The 17057-nt window shown below is 33.0% G+C and overlaps 1 protein-coding gene across 2 annotated transcripts in view; it reads left to right on the top strand.

The window, feature by feature from the left end:
* Window positions 1-16285, top strand: part of LOC117110303 (transcriptional repressor p66-beta-like) — a 40105-nt gene extending 23820 nt beyond the window's left edge. For both annotated transcript variants that reach the window (XM_033252957.1, XM_033252968.1), the window contains exons 4-7: window positions 2301-2849; window positions 5839-6967; window positions 8165-8263; window positions 12809-16285. In XM_033252957.1, the coding sequence (XP_033108848.1) occupies window positions 2301-2849; window positions 5839-6967; window positions 8165-8263; window positions 12809-12913 (1882 nt within the window). In that variant the 3' untranslated portion in view covers window positions 12914-16285. The remainder of the gene's footprint in view (window positions 1-2300; window positions 2850-5838; window positions 6968-8164; window positions 8264-12808) is intronic.
* Window positions 16286-17057: the final 772 nt, after the last annotated feature.

The raw sequence follows: 17057 nt of genomic DNA on the forward strand, positions 1-17057 counted from the left end.
ATGACATGTTAATGTTTACTGCTATAGTATTCCTATAGAGTATGATAGCTACAGAGCTGATTTGTATAGTACTGTACTGACAAGATGCATTATCAATTACAATCAGATTATTAAAAGATATTGATAGTAATAATTGATTAATGATTATTCACGATGGCAATTATTTATTATAAAATAAATTTTTATATAGTATGTAATTAAAGAATTATATATTAATTTTAATTGGAACTGATTGTGGTCATTGAAATATATGATGGCAATTATCATGTAAATTATGTACAGCATGGCCACCAAGTAAGGTGTTTTCATACAGTATTCTGTATTAAGGTACAGTAGGCCCTACTTAGTTAAAATTACCATTTAAAAAAAGAAATAATAAAAACTAAATAAATAAAAAGAAAGAAATAAAAAAAAAAAAAGAATATTAAGTAAAAGCTATCAAAATAGCATTTTTATAAGGGCATGTGATAAAAAAAATAGTCCACTTTTAAATACTTCAATAAAAAGATTGCTAAATTAAATTTAGTGAGTTTACTGCAAATTCCAAATGTTAATATAAATAAAATGGTTTAAAATTCAACAAGATTAATTATAATCATTTATTTTGCAATATAAAAAATCTATTTTAGTAAGTAAATTCAATTAATTTCATGATACATTTTAAAAAGTTTAATTAACAATTTAGATTTTAAAAGATTAAACAGCATTTTTCTGCTTTGAACAGGTGAACAATATTAAGCAGAGCTCCTAGAGATAATGCAATTTAATGCCAGAATATCTTATTAAAGTGGCGTTCCAATGACCTGATGTCATAGTTATTTACGAGTCGTCATTCATGCTTCTAAATAAAAATCCTGAAGTTCTTTGTGGTAGATAAGTTGAGACATATAAATGCATCCTCATAATACATGATGATGCTACAATGGTGAATGTGTTGTGTAGCAAGTTGTGTGTGCGAATGTCTCTTTAAATCTTGGGAAACATTATGTTAAATACTGTCGCTATTCCATATGCTAATGCCATGTATACGAGCCGGCAGTATATTCAACAATATTATAACATTCCCTGCTATAGCATTTCATAAAATGCCAATGAAGAGTTTGTACTAGGTTTATACAGTGACACTGAAGTAACCCAGCTGACCTCGTTCATATGACCTGGATTTTAGTCTGGTACATTGGGATGAAAGTGTTTTAAATTTACCGATGAAACACAGAAGACATGACCAAATGAATAATTTATTACTGTACTCCCTTATTATGATGGTACAATACTGTACTGTATATTAATATGACATTTAAATTACAAAAACATCTACAGTACTATATTGCAATGATGATTTAATAATATTTATATTTGTAATTATTTTATTTAACTATTTAAATTAAGTGACATTTAGATGCCCAAAATCTAATAATTTAAAATTTCCATATTAATATGGCATTGATAGATGATAATAATTGTAGTTAAATATAGGACTACTCCTATAACTACTTTTGTTACACTTTATTTACATTGTATTTTTATGTATTGCATATGTATTTTGATCATATTAATTTTAATGATTCAAATCTATTGCATATTATAATAATAAATGTAAAATTTAAATTTATAATTATATTATATAAATAAACATTTATTATATGTTGAATAGGCAGTATGACTTGACATAACAATGAACATGACCAAAACCTGTGTATTGCAGATAATGAATAAAAATATATGCTAGATAATTATTAGGCCAGAAAAATCCTCCATTCATTCCACGATTAAAACAAACGATTTCTCCTTTTTGACACAAAGATGGATACCACACATATCCACATACAAAGTGTAACAATAGGATTACAGTAGTCTAGCACAAGTTATTTTCTATGGTAATGTTTGGAATTAAAAGAAATAAAGGAAAGGAAGTGACAAAAACAAGGACAAAGGGGTGGAGGAGCAGGTTTTTTTTTATGTTTATTGTCTTAATATTTATTTACTCTAAACTATAGACATAACATTAAATGCAGTAGAACCCTTATTAAGGGATACCTTTGGGACCAACAAAGGTGTCTCCTTAATATGGTGCTCCCTAATAAGGATGTCCCAGGGGAGGAATATCCCTTATTTTGATGTAACTATAGCTATAGCAGTAGTAGCATCTTGATGTTTAGGTTTTGCATTATAGAGTGTGGATTTAGTGATTTGAAGGTCACATTGGTAAGTATCTTACAACTATTTTACACATTTTCAGTTGTACATTGTCATGTTGTTTTACATGAAACCCTAAAAGCTTTAAATTAATTTCCCTGCAGGCCTCCACCAGACTGTATTGATAGCAATGGGGAACCAGATGCAAAGAGGTCAAAAGTCAACAATAGTGACCTAGTTGTGACCTCAAAGGAAATTCAAGAATCCACAAGGAATGGTGAAGGTGAGAGGGATGTAACAACTGAAAATGACAATTCCAGTGATGAAAACTGCCAAGAAGAAAATTTACCTTCAAAGGTAGCTGTTAACATAGAAACAGTTGATAAGGAAACAGTTGATGAGGAAACGGTTGACAAGGACACAGTAGACACGACAACTGTTGATATGGAAAATGAAGATGTTATAACAGCAGAGACTGTTAATGTTCCTTCCCAAAATGTAAAAACAGAGACAAAAACTGATGATATTGTAAATAAAAATAATTCCACTGAAAAGGAGAATGAGGAAAAAAGAACTATGAGTGAAGAAACAAAAGAAGCTGATAGTAGTTCTAAAACTGAAATTGTAGACAAAGAAAACAAAAATTCAAGTACAGAATCAAATGGAAAATTCAATGACATAGAAGCAATGGACACATCAGAAAAAATGGAAAAGTAAGTATTTTATTTGATTTACATAACGGAAGATTTTACAATATTGATTATTTAAATACTGAGGTAAAAAAGGGGTGGTTTTAAATGTTCAAAAATCTACATCTTATTAACCTTTTTGAGTTTTTATCTTTTTTACTTTGCAAATTTGTCAAACTTTTAAATTGGGATGTCTTCAGGTATAAGCCAACCCTCAATTTATGGGGATTTTTTTCTCTGTGTATCAAGTATTTGAGATGCATTCGTAAATCAATAGAATTAAAGTGGGAGTTTCACAAGTCATGCATAAGCACATTTTTGATTATCGGTTACAACTCTAGATATTTCATTAGATTAGACTATCCATTATATAATACCCAATGAATGAAGACAGGCTCAGGGTTTTTAAATTTGCAACAGGGATATAATTAAAAGTTGGCGCAAGGAGAATGCCGCTTTAATTTTTGTTATTGATTGAATTCAAGCTTGTCAAACCATTGGATCCAGGAATGCGTAGTGCATTATTATTGATTTCGTGATTGATTATAATATTGTACATGGGTTTATATAAATTATTGATTTTTTATCATAAGGTATACAGTACAAAAGCTGAATGTGAAAATATTATGCATGTAAATTTTTTAAGTACATAGAATTCAAGCAATATATGAAACATATTAAAACAAATATTTTTATTATTTATGATAATTTGAAAAGAGCCAACTATTAAATTGGCAATGGTAGTAAATCAGGGTAGTATGATAATTTCGTGAAAAGATTTTGGTGAAAGCGTGAATTATGATTGTTTGATATTAAATAATGGAGAATAGCGATGATCATGAGACGAAGAATTGTGATGGTAATTATGGCAATTTATGAAGGTGATGATTTCATCTTGAGTGATAACAAGTATGATAATGATTATGATAATTGGTGATTATATGATAATAATTATAAAGAGTATTTTAGTTATAATAGAAAGAGAATAATTTGTGATGATCTACAGTATGGTGCAGACGTGTCAAGTCTGGCGCATCTCGCGGGAGTCTCACGCATTTAACTTCGACCTCACACTAGGCCTGTATATCCTCACACATTCCAGAATTTCTTCAAATAATATTTTTTTTAATGAGCTATTTTCTTAAAACAAGCATACAACATATACAAAGACGACAATCGGCTCTAGCGACCCCATAGCGATCGTCATAGTGTTCGACGTCGCCTCAGCAGAAACTGAAGAAAACTAAATGACATCATATTCACTGTAAAGGTGTATATTATATCGACGCTTGACTGTATTTTCCTTAGGGTTTGTGACCGCGCGCATAATTTTCGAAAATTGCCTAATCACAAACAAGTCCAGAAGAAATCTCAAGTAAGCCAGTGTGAGACCCTTGACGTGTCTGATGATGATGTAATGATACAATGCTTACTGTAATGATGATGTAACGATACAATTATCTGAGTACATTAAGTGATGATTGTTGTATTGGTGATGATTTTTGTTATGGTACATTATATCTTTAATAACTTTACTAGTGTCAGTACCACACTGATTTCACCGTCCATTATTTAGTATGCATGTCATAGAAGGTACTGTACTATGAATCAATATTATTTCTAAGCCGGGCACTCACCGTGCACGACGGTCGTCCGCTGACACGATTCTATAGAGAACGCAACGATCCGACAACAGTGACACTCACTATCACTGACAGTGGTGCATTGTCTAATGCTCACAGGGAGCAGAGTTGCATTTATCAGCCGACGGGCGTAAAACAGTACAACGCAGTGGGTGCCCGACTTTAGGCTACTGAAATTAAGTTATTATCTCTTGGCACTATTGAATAATAATGATATAATAATGATATAATTTAAATGATAAATTTTTGTTTATTACTGTAGTTGTTGGAAAGAATATTAAAAAATGAAACATTTTTCTTTTACATCATCATCACTAACACACTCTGCCATTCTGCCATATGTTGGCATTGTACTGTTCTTCTGTTTGGTAACTTTGAGATTCAGTTGATGCTTTTCTGGCACAAGTTCACATTATATTTCTTAAAGTAGTAATTCTCTTGCTACTGTTTGCTGCATCACTCCTGAAGAAGAAACTAAAGTCATGAGTATACAGTTTAGTTTTTCTTGCGGAGGTGTTCCCTGCAGAGCTAGCCAGGAGAATTGGGAATTGACTTCCGTTGCATGCTAAGATAAGGAAGAAATGGAGTTAGTCTAATTCTATTTTTTCAAGAACCTTCAAATTATAGTACATATTCAGTTAAAATCCAGACAGTACAGGTTTTTAGGCAACATAGTACAATTGTACTGTATATTTCAGACAGATATTTTATTAACTTGTGAATTTTGCACATTGTCTTCTAGTCTGAAGCATGGTCAGTGGTAAAGAGGAGTTTTTTGAGATAATATAATTAAAGGATAGTTGTTCAAGTGTGAAGAAATACTTGAGATGATTTAATACATTGACAAATTTGTCCACTTGAAATAGAGGGGAGGGCAGAATTACATATCTCAGAGTATTCAAAGTATATAGTCATTTTTGTCTTAAGGTGGATGAGAGAATTAAATTAGGTTGATTGTAATGTGTTGGTATTTAAAGTTCTGTTGAAGATCATGCTATACAGTAATGTTACTCTATAGTATTTGTGAATGAGCCTAAGAAATGGAGAATTTTAAATAGAGTAGAGTAGAGTGTACTAAAGATAAATGGAGTGAGAGTGGAGACTGTTGGTATGTGATTATAATTCTATTACCATAGATTTTATTTTCATTCAAATACCAGAATTGTTTTTTGCACTATAACTAGATAATCCTATGTTAACCAAAGAGCTTATCCACATCTGAAAAAGTATCATGAACTTTTTCCATTTGGAATTATACTGAAAAATATTTTATTTGTGTTGCTCTTTTAGTACTGTTACTTATTACAGTTAAGTTTTTATTTATGCTATGATAATAGTTTTCCATATTGGATTTTTTTGCTTGTATTTAGGAATGATGACGAAAGCACAAAAGAAGACACAACAAAAGCAGAAGAGGTGGTAGTTGTGTCATCAGACGAAGAACACAAACCATCTTCTAAATCTAGTTTGCCGAAGATTTCCATAGCCACTGATTTACCAAAGGAAGACTTAATAAGAAAACTTCAGGAAGAGCTTCGAAATGAAGAGGCAAAGCTGTTATTGCTGAAGAAATTACGGCAGAGTCAGCTACAACCGATACCCACTCCAAAGGACCACCATGCCCTGGTGAACCAGCAACAACAGCAGCAGCAGCAGCACCAGCAGCAACATCAGCATCAACAACAACATCATCATCACCAGCAACATCAATTATCCAAGGTTTCTCAAAGTTCTCGTAACACTAATGCTAATATCCCTCCCCCACTGGTTCACCATGCGAGCCCACATTCGACTGCTCTCAAGAGTCACAAACAACATGTCCCCCAACTAATGCGCAGCAGTCAGATGCAGCACTCAAGAGGCATACAGCAAGGTCCACCACCTCTTGTTATGGCCAATCGTAGCTCTCTACAGAGTTTACAAGTTCCACAGTATCAAGTCCGGCATCAGCAGGTACCGTTGTCCAGCAGCACCCACGGCCATTTAAGGCAATCACAATCACAGTCGTACACCAGCCATCATGTTTCAAACTCGACCCAAAACATGGAGAACCAATCACCAGCCAGTCGACAGGCAGCTGCAAAGCTAGCTCTACGCAAACAGTTGGAAAAAACACTCCTTCAAATCCCGCCACCAAAACCACCCCCACCAGAGCTCCACTTTCTACCTAGTGCTGCAAATAATGAGTTTATTTACCTAGTCGGCCTTGAAGAGGTTGTAAATTGTATACTTGAGAACAACAAGACATCTAAAGAGAAGACGCCCTCTAAGTTTATTCAGCCGTTCCAGTGTGCTCAGTGCAAGTCCTTTTTCACAACTATCTGGAAGCATGATACAAAGAGTGGTATCATGTGCGAAACTTGTATTGTATCCAATCAGAAGAAGGCTCTTAAGGCTGAGCATACAAACCGCCTAAAAACAGCTTTTGTGAAGGCCTTGCAACAGGAGCAAGAAATTGAGCAGAGAATGCAAAACCAGAATGCTACAAATATGCAACAGGTAAGAAAAGTTGTTGAGTTTTTTTTCTTTTCTTTCCATGATATTTTGAACATGCAACCACATTTCTAACTCTTCTATTCTGTCAGCCATTGCAGTGGTGATATTCCACAGTTATTAACCTGGGAAATTTCTTGTATTTTTATTGGAAACCCTGTATCATTTTAATTAATTGCATTGCTGCACTAGGGATTTACATACATTTGTCTGCTTTCTTCGAAACCAATCAGTTCTCTTGCATTAAACCTTAATTTGAATTGCTTTAATTATGAAAGGAATTTTTAGTCCTTATATGGAGATTTTGACATAGTTAAACCCTTAATGATGAATCCTATTTAATATGTTGTGATGAGTATCCCTTTATGGCTAAACCTTCACTGTCGTAGAACATAGTTAAAACATTGATTTACTCATTTAAAAGAGATCATTATCTTGTCAACTTTCTATTAAATCTGATTTACAGACTAAATGAATGTCTTTAAATTGACCACCAGCCAGATTATTCAATCTGAATTGATAAGGAAAATATTTTCTCCTTATAATTTTACAATTTAAGTATTGAGTTAGTTTTAGTGTTCATGTTAATTAGGTACAGTTCAGACAGTAGAGTTCAACATTGCTTTTGAAAGTACTGTACCAGTATTTGATGTTGCATGAATAACTATTAACTAATTTGACTATTAAAACAAGGTTCTTTTCACATTACCGGTGTTCAGTAATAATGGGCTCAGTACTTGGATGGGAGGCTTATTAAAGGACACCATCTTTTATGAGCTGGAGTGACATAAAATGGGTGCCGTTATTTGCTGCCTTGTGTTATCAATGAATGCCGTTTCTCGCTCTTGGTTCCCCTTGGTTCCAGTTTATATAGCTGCAGTCTTTTTGGATGACTCAACTGTAAGCCCAGTGTAAACAACTATTTCATGTGCATATTTAATGGCTAAAGAACATCCTTAATAGTATTTCAGGACTAGTCTAGCCCTTGCACAGTACTTGTCATCAGGACCACCACATTGGAAGTGATTTTTGTGGGTTATCCTTGGTGAGTGCACACCAAAAAAAAAAAAAAATAGTCAACCAATTCTTAAACATTTGTTGTGTCTATTTAATTAAATCTATTTTCCAAAAAAAAAATTCTTTTAGCTAAAAATATATCTGGTGGACTAATGATTTCTCTATGCATTATTTTTTTTTGCTCAGGCGCATTCTCATCACCAGAGGGCTCCGCAACGTATTATGAATCCAGCCCCAACTACCCACAGACCAGTTCAACCAATCAATTATGCCTACCTACCACAGGTAAGCCAGTTGGTACAATGCATAAATCTCACTCAGCCAGCATTTTGTACCCATTCTTTATATTTTGTTTTTGATTATTATAATCTATATTATTATTACGCTTATTTCAAAGCCTACAATCACAATAGAAACAAAAGTCAACCGAGTTCCTCAGATAATGTCGGTCTGGAAAACTGTAACAACGTACAGTAGATCATCAAAGTCTCCATCTGATAAAGTGAATATAATTCCAAATGTCAGCTTAATTGAGTGCAAAAAAAATAAAGACTTTTACAGTCGTTTTCTACCAGTGTAGCTGTCTCGTGACCCATGTGGCCTGCCAATGGCGTGTTTATGATGTGGTTTTATATGCAACGCCAAAAGAGCAACATTATATGTACATACTTCCGCACCTGGGTTTTATATAGAACTCTAAAAGGGCAACAGTTTTCAAGCACACTTGGTTTTCAGACATAGTTTGTTAACAAACACAGTCAATTTTTCGTCAAGCACAGTCAGTTTTTGGCTTCTCCATGTGTTACAGTAAAACTGTGCTTTAGCTTCCCTGACCCATGCTGTCTCATCCTCTTTTTAATGGTTTTTAAATATATTTATGTTATGAAAAATGATATGAAACTGTTATCAAACCTGTACCTGAAATACCCTGCATTTCTGACTTAACGTAAGGAAGTTAACTGTGAGAGATAACATGCATCATGCATCCTATCATCTTTTAGTGGTCCTGTTGTTCTTTTTATCAAACTAATTGCGATGTTCACATACTAGATGGTATTGGAAAAAGGATAATAAACTGCTATCAAAATCTGTACCTGAACTACAACTGAATTTCTGACATTACATAAAGAAAGTAACTGAGCGAGATAACATGCATCCTATATAATCTTCTTTTAGTGGTCCTATTGTTTCTTTTTATCAAAACTAATTGCAACGTTCACATAAGTCTTGTTCACATGTCTCCATTGATCGCGAGCGGTTGAGATGCTGGGTCGTGAGCGAGATTGTGTTAGTAAGTTATAAAAATTGGCATTTTAAAATTTTCCGATCGTAGGCCTAGGCACACCGCCGTAGTTTAAATCATGTTTGTAGAAGACATGTACGATACGATATCCACGAGTTATTATTTTTTAACTTAGTTATTATGTGATTTATTGTTGTTATATTAAGTGATTTTCAAGTTTGCAGGATAAAATACAGACACAAATTCAGTATTTAAAATAATTTACAAATTCCATAGTTTATATTATAACTTTGTTCATTATTTCATGTACATGTGCCAGACTGGATTGGTTTAATTTTATATAAACGCTAAAAAGAAATCAATAAGTTTACTTAAACACTCCTTTAGGCACATGAATAATTTTATTGTTAAAAAAGTACTACTGTAACATTAATCTGAATCGGGCCGGCTTTATCCATCCTTTTTCTCCATTAGGTCTTCAGGAGAATATAAAATGGTTTACATCTGACACGTCCTGATGATTGCAATCTGAGAAACAAAATACTGGACCATTTTCTGAACACAATCCCTGCGCTGACTGCTTACTCTATCTGCAGAAAAATATAATGATAAATATATTAAACTGTATATTTAAAAAAATAGGAGATAAAATTCAATACTACGTATACAGGCTAAAGCTATCTGGCTGCAACTAGGCCTAATTAAAAGAACAGTGGGCTAGCACCGCACCGCCGACCCCAACAGGGATGCTCACTGAAATACTACAGGCCTCTACTAGCGAGGCCTAGACCTCTCTTGACGTTGGCTGAAGTAGAGTTACGAATGGCGTGGTATTTACCATTTATGTAGACTTGAAAGTTACTTAACTACATAACAACTAACTTAAAAGTAATATTACTCGTGGATATCGTCTCGTACATTTTTTCTACACACAATTAAGTGATATGACGTACGTATCGGCGGTGTACCAACGTCCCCTAAACCTACGCTCCGGAAGATATTAAAATGATAATTTTTGTAAGTTATGATTCGAAAATGAAGATGCACTTACGATGGTAAATAGATTATTTAGTATTAGTGTCTCCCAAAATAAAACTGGATTATACAATGTAAGTTACGGAAATAGCGATATCAAATACTGTACTACAAAACTCAGTGCACTGCGAAACAAAAAAAAAATTAAAAAAAATGGACGATCAATGTTTGTTTAGCCCAGCGAAACCGGTATCCAGGAAACGTGGAGTCACACTTTTCTCCATTACTTTGACCCCGAGGAGATGCTTGTATCTGATTGGCTATCACACAAAAGAGGTCACAGCTCGCTGGCGACCCGCTCGCAAGCGGTTGTTCACATGGATCAAGAGCGAGCTGCATCGAGAGCCGCTCGCGAGCGGCTTGTCGTGGGTCACCCACGACAAAAACCGCTCTTGAGCGGTTGTTCACATGAAGGCCCGGCTCACATAATGGCTGTTGAACATTTTTTGTGTGCATTCTAATACAGTATTTTAATTTTACTTCAGGCGAGACTTGTTTCGCGTACTTTATTTTTTTAAAGATTATCGGAGGAGGGCGGAATAAGAACAAAAATTAAATTTTGTTTCCTTATTTAGCAAATAGATTTGCCAAAGTTAATCAGACGGAGGAGAAAATAAAAATAAAATTTTATTGGTGAATGTAAAATAGGATGGTTAAATGCTTAAAGTTTATATAATTAGGAAGAAATATACATATCTGGAGATTTCAAGGCAGCGGAGAATAAAAATAAAGAAAAAGTTTAATTTTTTTCTGAATTTTCCACTTTTCTGTGTTGGCTAGTGCACTAATTGGCCTAAAATAAAATTTTATTTTTATTTGAAATCAACAATATTTGCAGTATATTACAAGGTATAAAAGAAGTCTCGCCTTATGAACAAATGATCCCGAGTGGTTACTACATACAGCGCCCATGCAGTTTAAAATTTATTAAGTGCGCAAGTCCTAATGTTATTTGTCAATGAAATGTAATGAATTCCATGTCGAATGTGGACTATGAAAATGATAAACCATTGAGAACCAATTGTCACCCGACTGCTTGCTGGCATAAGCCATGTAACCCTCCAGTGAATTCAGAGGAAAAAGCAACGATGGGGAAAAGTGGGTCAGGTCGTGGCAATGAATCGACACCATGGCTGTTTTTTTTTTATTGGGTGCGGCGCTAGTCTTTATATCAATTGAAATGATTAAATTACCTAGTAATATAATATATTATGCTAATGTTAAGAAGGGAGAAATGAGTAATTGGGTTCTGTATCTTCAAAATTTAAAGAATGTTTATTACATTTAAATTTCTTGTTGTCTTCATATTCTTTTTCAATTTATTTGAATCTTGAATATTATTACAAACCAGAAATATAAAATGTACATGTCTTCTTAATATTGAAATAAATTCATTGTGCAAAACATGACCCTCAAGTTGTTAAACTGCAATGGCTCAATAATTAGAATTATATAAGATAAAAATACACTTATGAGTGGGTTATATACACAGAAAATATTTTTGATGCATGCAGTAAAACTACTAGTCAAAGATTTTTGCTGTTTAACACTTCAATTATAATGGCCATAATTAATCTAATGATTTTATTTTTACTGAGACAAAAATTTGTCATCCATTTTTTTTCATCAATTTTCTAAGAGTACAAAATATACTACAGAGGTTAATGCATGCTTATAAATATAACAAAATGAAGGTCTCAAAATGTTATCAATCCTCATTACCATATATTATGTACAGTACACTTTGCAGGAGGGATGGGTGAGGGGTCACAGAAAATAATATGTTTGTACTTGCTTGAAAATGATGATCACTTATGCCTTTTTTTATCTAATTCTATTTGGAAAAAAAATGTATTTTGACAGATGACTGCCGGTAGTATGAATATCGCTCTGTATATCTGTTCAACTGTCCATTTTCCCTGCTAAATACTTTTGTTTATTCAGTAGTAACTGAAATAAATTGGAATTTAATGTTAAGCAGTATTGCATTTCACATTAAGGTTTCAATCTCATGCACTCATGTTATATTCACACACGCAGTAAATTATATGGCTCGATGAACGCCTTTCAATATGAATGACACAGTTTTGGAGATTTTCAATTGATGATGTAGCATATCTGTGATCAAGTGGGGTGGAAATCTAGATGTCAAAAGAAACAATACTTTGGACAAAGCGCATTTGTATTTGATTGGGTTATTTGATGCATTTTTGCATCAGGTGATTTAATGCGAGTGATGTTTTTGCCCAACCTTACATCCTATCAGGTGCCCATCAATTTATACTACTCTTAAAGCTCTGTCCAAACTGTAATATTTTATTTTACTGTTGTATGCCCATATATAGTCATGATGTGCCTATATATGTTCATGATGTGATGTCATCATGACCATATATAGGTATGTCACATATTTTGTGTCAAAAAATTTGTGATGGTGTGGATAGGGTTTTATACTCCTGAAAGAAAGACAAATAAAGATTGAATGTCTTGCTCAAATAAAAACAAATACATATCTATTATAAATTATATTATAAATAATTCTTTTTCTTCAGATGATGCAGAAGTCATCTCAGGTTGCTGATCGACATCGTGAATATTTACTTGACATGATTCCCTCGAAAGGATTGAACCAAACCGCTGGCATGGTATGGAAGTGATGAAAAGCCATTATGCTGCATTTTCCTTTTATGTGGATTTTTGTGGGGAATGTCATCCCTTCATTCGTAGACCTTACTTTGCCAAACATGGTCTTAAAAGACAACGTTTATGTTGATATAAAAAGGATGAGAACAGTAATGCTAAATTAGCACAGAAAGAATTATTTCTGTTGTCTTGTCCACAAGACTGTTGGCGGTATTCTTCATGATCCCCATTACTAAAATTGAGGATAAAATTGAAGTTTTTTTCGACAAATTAGCGAAACAAACAGTGAGCTATACATTGAGTTGTTAGCAGTAACGATTCTCTAGTTTGTTGCACTCCAGCAGGAACAGTTGCTATTGTTATAATTGTGGCAGTGTCGTTGCTTTAAGAGAAAACTTCACTTGCTGTTGTTTGTCGTAGAAGCTGCTAAGAAATACTTTCTAACTGCTCAGGGAAATCTTGTTTTCACACCTACACTCATTATGAAATTGTAGCAGTTATGCTCGTGAAGATTGCCAATGTTTATCAGCAGTTATGCTCACAGCCCTTGCCTGGCATGGCAGTTAAGCTTGTTGAGGCGGCCTATACGTGTCATGTATGTTCATCGAAGTGGACTAGCTTGTGTGGATGTGTCTATAATATTGACTATTGTGATGAATTTGCAAGCAAGTTAAAAATCAGCGTTCATCATGTTATTTTTTTTCAGTGTTGTTTACCAAGGGATATTGGTGTTATGTTGGAAACAAAGATGAATTTATTATGAGTGATGCTTTGTTATGCTGTCATACTTGCAAGTTCACATCGTCATCTTGTCTACGGTATATCCTCAACTGTCTGTGTTTGCATCAGGATGCATATGGGTGATGAACTGGAATGTGGAGTGAATGCTAGTACACATGTGAACATGTTTGGTTGTCAGTTTTTAAGCTCTCTCCACACTATCATGTTTATTTCATAAATCCTAGTGATTTGCCCATGGGCACGATGATGTCATATCACACCCATATTTGGGCACGATGATGTCATATCACACCCATATTTGGGCATGATGATATCATATCACACTTGTATAAATGAGCAATCCTTGATAGTGTGGACTGTGCTTTGGTATCAAGTTAATTGTGTTCATATTTTTGTTGTGTGAGAAAGGCCAAGAAATATAGAAGCCATTAGAGCTGGACTTGTAACCAATGAGCATGCATCTCTAAAATTTTGAGCTCTATATTATGAGTTTAGTGAAACTAATTGGCTCAAGAATAAATTTTGCAGACATGCAGATCACTGCTTCACAACTGCAATTAGATTATGGTGGAGTATAGAAAACATCCCTCATTCTTGTGCCAACTTTATTTTTCTTTTATCAAATTGCATTTAGTTTTCTTCTAAAACTGATAATTGACAAAATAATATAAATGAGTGTAAAGTTACACTCATGCGTTTGTGGCTGTAATAAAATTAACATTCAGAATACTGTTATAGTATTGAAGTAACAGATCTTAGGTTACATTAGTTATGGTAATTTCTTGTATTTCCAAACATAATTTTGGCATGTCTACATTTTGTCACCCAAAAGAGTAGCTGCTGCCCACTGATCAAAATGGAATTAGAGGGTGTGTTTAAAATAAAAGATGTGCTGAATATTGTGATTTCAATGTTAATATTTATAAGTTGTAGGGAATGGTGTTGGGGTTACTATTTAAGAAATAAAAAAGGAACTATTTTGGAATGCCTAGAATTTTTTTTATTTTGCTGTAAAAAATTGCAAATTATAAACAACAAAAGGGGAGTATTCATTTCAGTATATGTAGTGGTTCGTAAATTAGTGTTAAACAATTTCTAGATTTTTGGGTCTTCGTACGATAATCCATCCAAACTCTTGTGTTGGGGAACAAGATGAAAAATGTTGAATATATCTGATGACATACAAATTGTAATGAATAAGTAAGCTAATCACATTGCATTGTAGAATTCTTTGATTAAACCCCTTTATTGTGAAATAGTAGAATAACAAATAGTTGGAAAAAAATTGAAATAAAACTTTATTGTACTTTGTACAGCATCGATTTTATGAGATGATAATTTATTTATTTTTTGTTCTATTTTTATTAACCATTTCCATTTCTTTGGTAAGAAACATCCTCTGTTTGGACAAAGTGTTAGTAATTTTGCTTAAAATGATTTAGAACATCATCATTGGAAAAACAATTGCTTGAATATAATGTGATAATGTAGAGTATTTTCTCAAGTAAAAGCTGTTTCTCCTGTACATTTTGTCTAGCTTGCCAACTGTAAAGAACTAAGCCAATTGTACAATTATTAAATATGATGCGATATAAATTATCCATTCTTAATAAAACATTTAATTAAAATTGCTTTCACAGTAAGACAATTATATGCATGTCTCAAACACGTTGAAACCATTACAATTACATTTCTAGGTCTGTTTTTTCCCTTTTTAATATATATTTACTATCTCATAATTGTTTTTTCTTCAAATTGAATAAAACTCTCCTTGAAATTGGAGGCTGAAAATTTAATGTTTATATTTTAAGGCAGTATCAAAAACTACCTGCAAAATTATGAATATGCAAGTAAATATAGAGGGCGCCAAACATGTAATTTGGCATTTTCACTACAGGTACTGCATTTCTAAAAAAAAAAAAAACAAACAATAATGATTATAAATTTGAAATTAATAATACTGTATTCTAATACTGAGAGTTGAAATACAGTGGAGAATGTAGTTTGTTTCTTAAGGTGAATATGGCAATCTGAAAAAGTTAATCTAAAATAAATATTAACCTATTGTGAAGCTTCTATAAACATGCTGTTTCCCTCAGCCGTGATTTCAGAAATTTGCCAACAAGGGGTTCAACATGTCCAAAGGGGGAGGGATGGATCAGAAAATGGGATATGGCCTGCCTCCTGGCACCACCACAGGTATTCCCTACACCAGTAGGTGATGACTTGTTTATATTACAGCAATCACTTTCTGTGCATAATTTATTTTATTAATTACCATGTTAATCATGCTTCCCCATCAGTATTTAACTGCTTTCATTGTAGCTTATTTTAGTTTAAAAACAAGACTAAGAATTGTTCTATTGTATATTTATATTTCCATTCTTTTCCCTTTGTAATTAGAAGTTTAGATGCACAATGGAATGGGTTTTGGACATATTCCTTGGTACTGTAGGTTGTTTCTGTTTTTATGCATTTGTCCAAACAAGATGTTCTTTTAATTTACCTGATAACCAATTGATATATCAGTAAAACAAATGGACCTGTTTCGTCACATGTTATAAATCTATTGTTTTTCATTGTGTATAGTTGTAAGTTATCGGTTTTCAGAAGACAATAAAAAAAGAATCCAGAAAAGAAAAGCATTTCTTGTGAAACTGTACTTTTATTTTCTTTATATGCGTTTAGTTTTTAATTACTGGTTATTTATATTAAACAAAATATTTACAAAAAGGAAAATCACTATTGCAATTTCTGCACAATTTTAATATGCAATAATAATTGCATAAAAAATTATGATTGAAATAAAACAAACAAACCATTAGTATAGAAAGAATTCGATCCAACTCGGCCACAAGTCAACTCGGCCACAGTCAACTCGGCCACAAGTTAACTCGGCCACAAGTCAACTCGGCCACAAGTTAACTCGGCCACAAAAAGTTTGGCTAGATGTGTATAAGAGACAGGGGGAACACAAACAGTCAACTCGGCCACAAGTCAACTCGGCCACAAGTCATCTCGGCCACAAATCAACTCGGCCACAAGTCATTTACTGGTACTACATTGTACTAATTGTTATTATTATTGCTTTTATTATTGTTGTCATTGTTGTTATTATTATTGTTGTTTTTATTACCGTTAGTTTTAATATTAATTATTAGTCTTAGCATTAACATTATATGTTGTTCAAATTTTTGCTGATTTTATTATTATTACAGTACCATATAAATAATAAATAATTTTCGATTTTTTATTATTATTATTCATATTATTTTATATTATTATTTATTATCTTAGTATTATAATTTTAATAATAGTAATTTAAAAAGTTGTTGTTATGGGCGTTTTATTAGTATTTTTCTCATTATTATTATTATTAATGTTGTTGTCACCTTTATTATCGATATTATTACCCTA

This window comes from Anneissia japonica, unplaced genomic scaffold (assembly GCF_011630105.1).
Source record: "Anneissia japonica isolate Jap-2015-1 unplaced genomic scaffold, ASM1163010v1 scaffold1511_len2985839_cov193, whole genome shotgun sequence".
Classification (NCBI taxonomy): Eukaryota; Metazoa; Echinodermata; class Crinoidea; order Comatulida; family Comatulidae; genus Anneissia; species Anneissia japonica.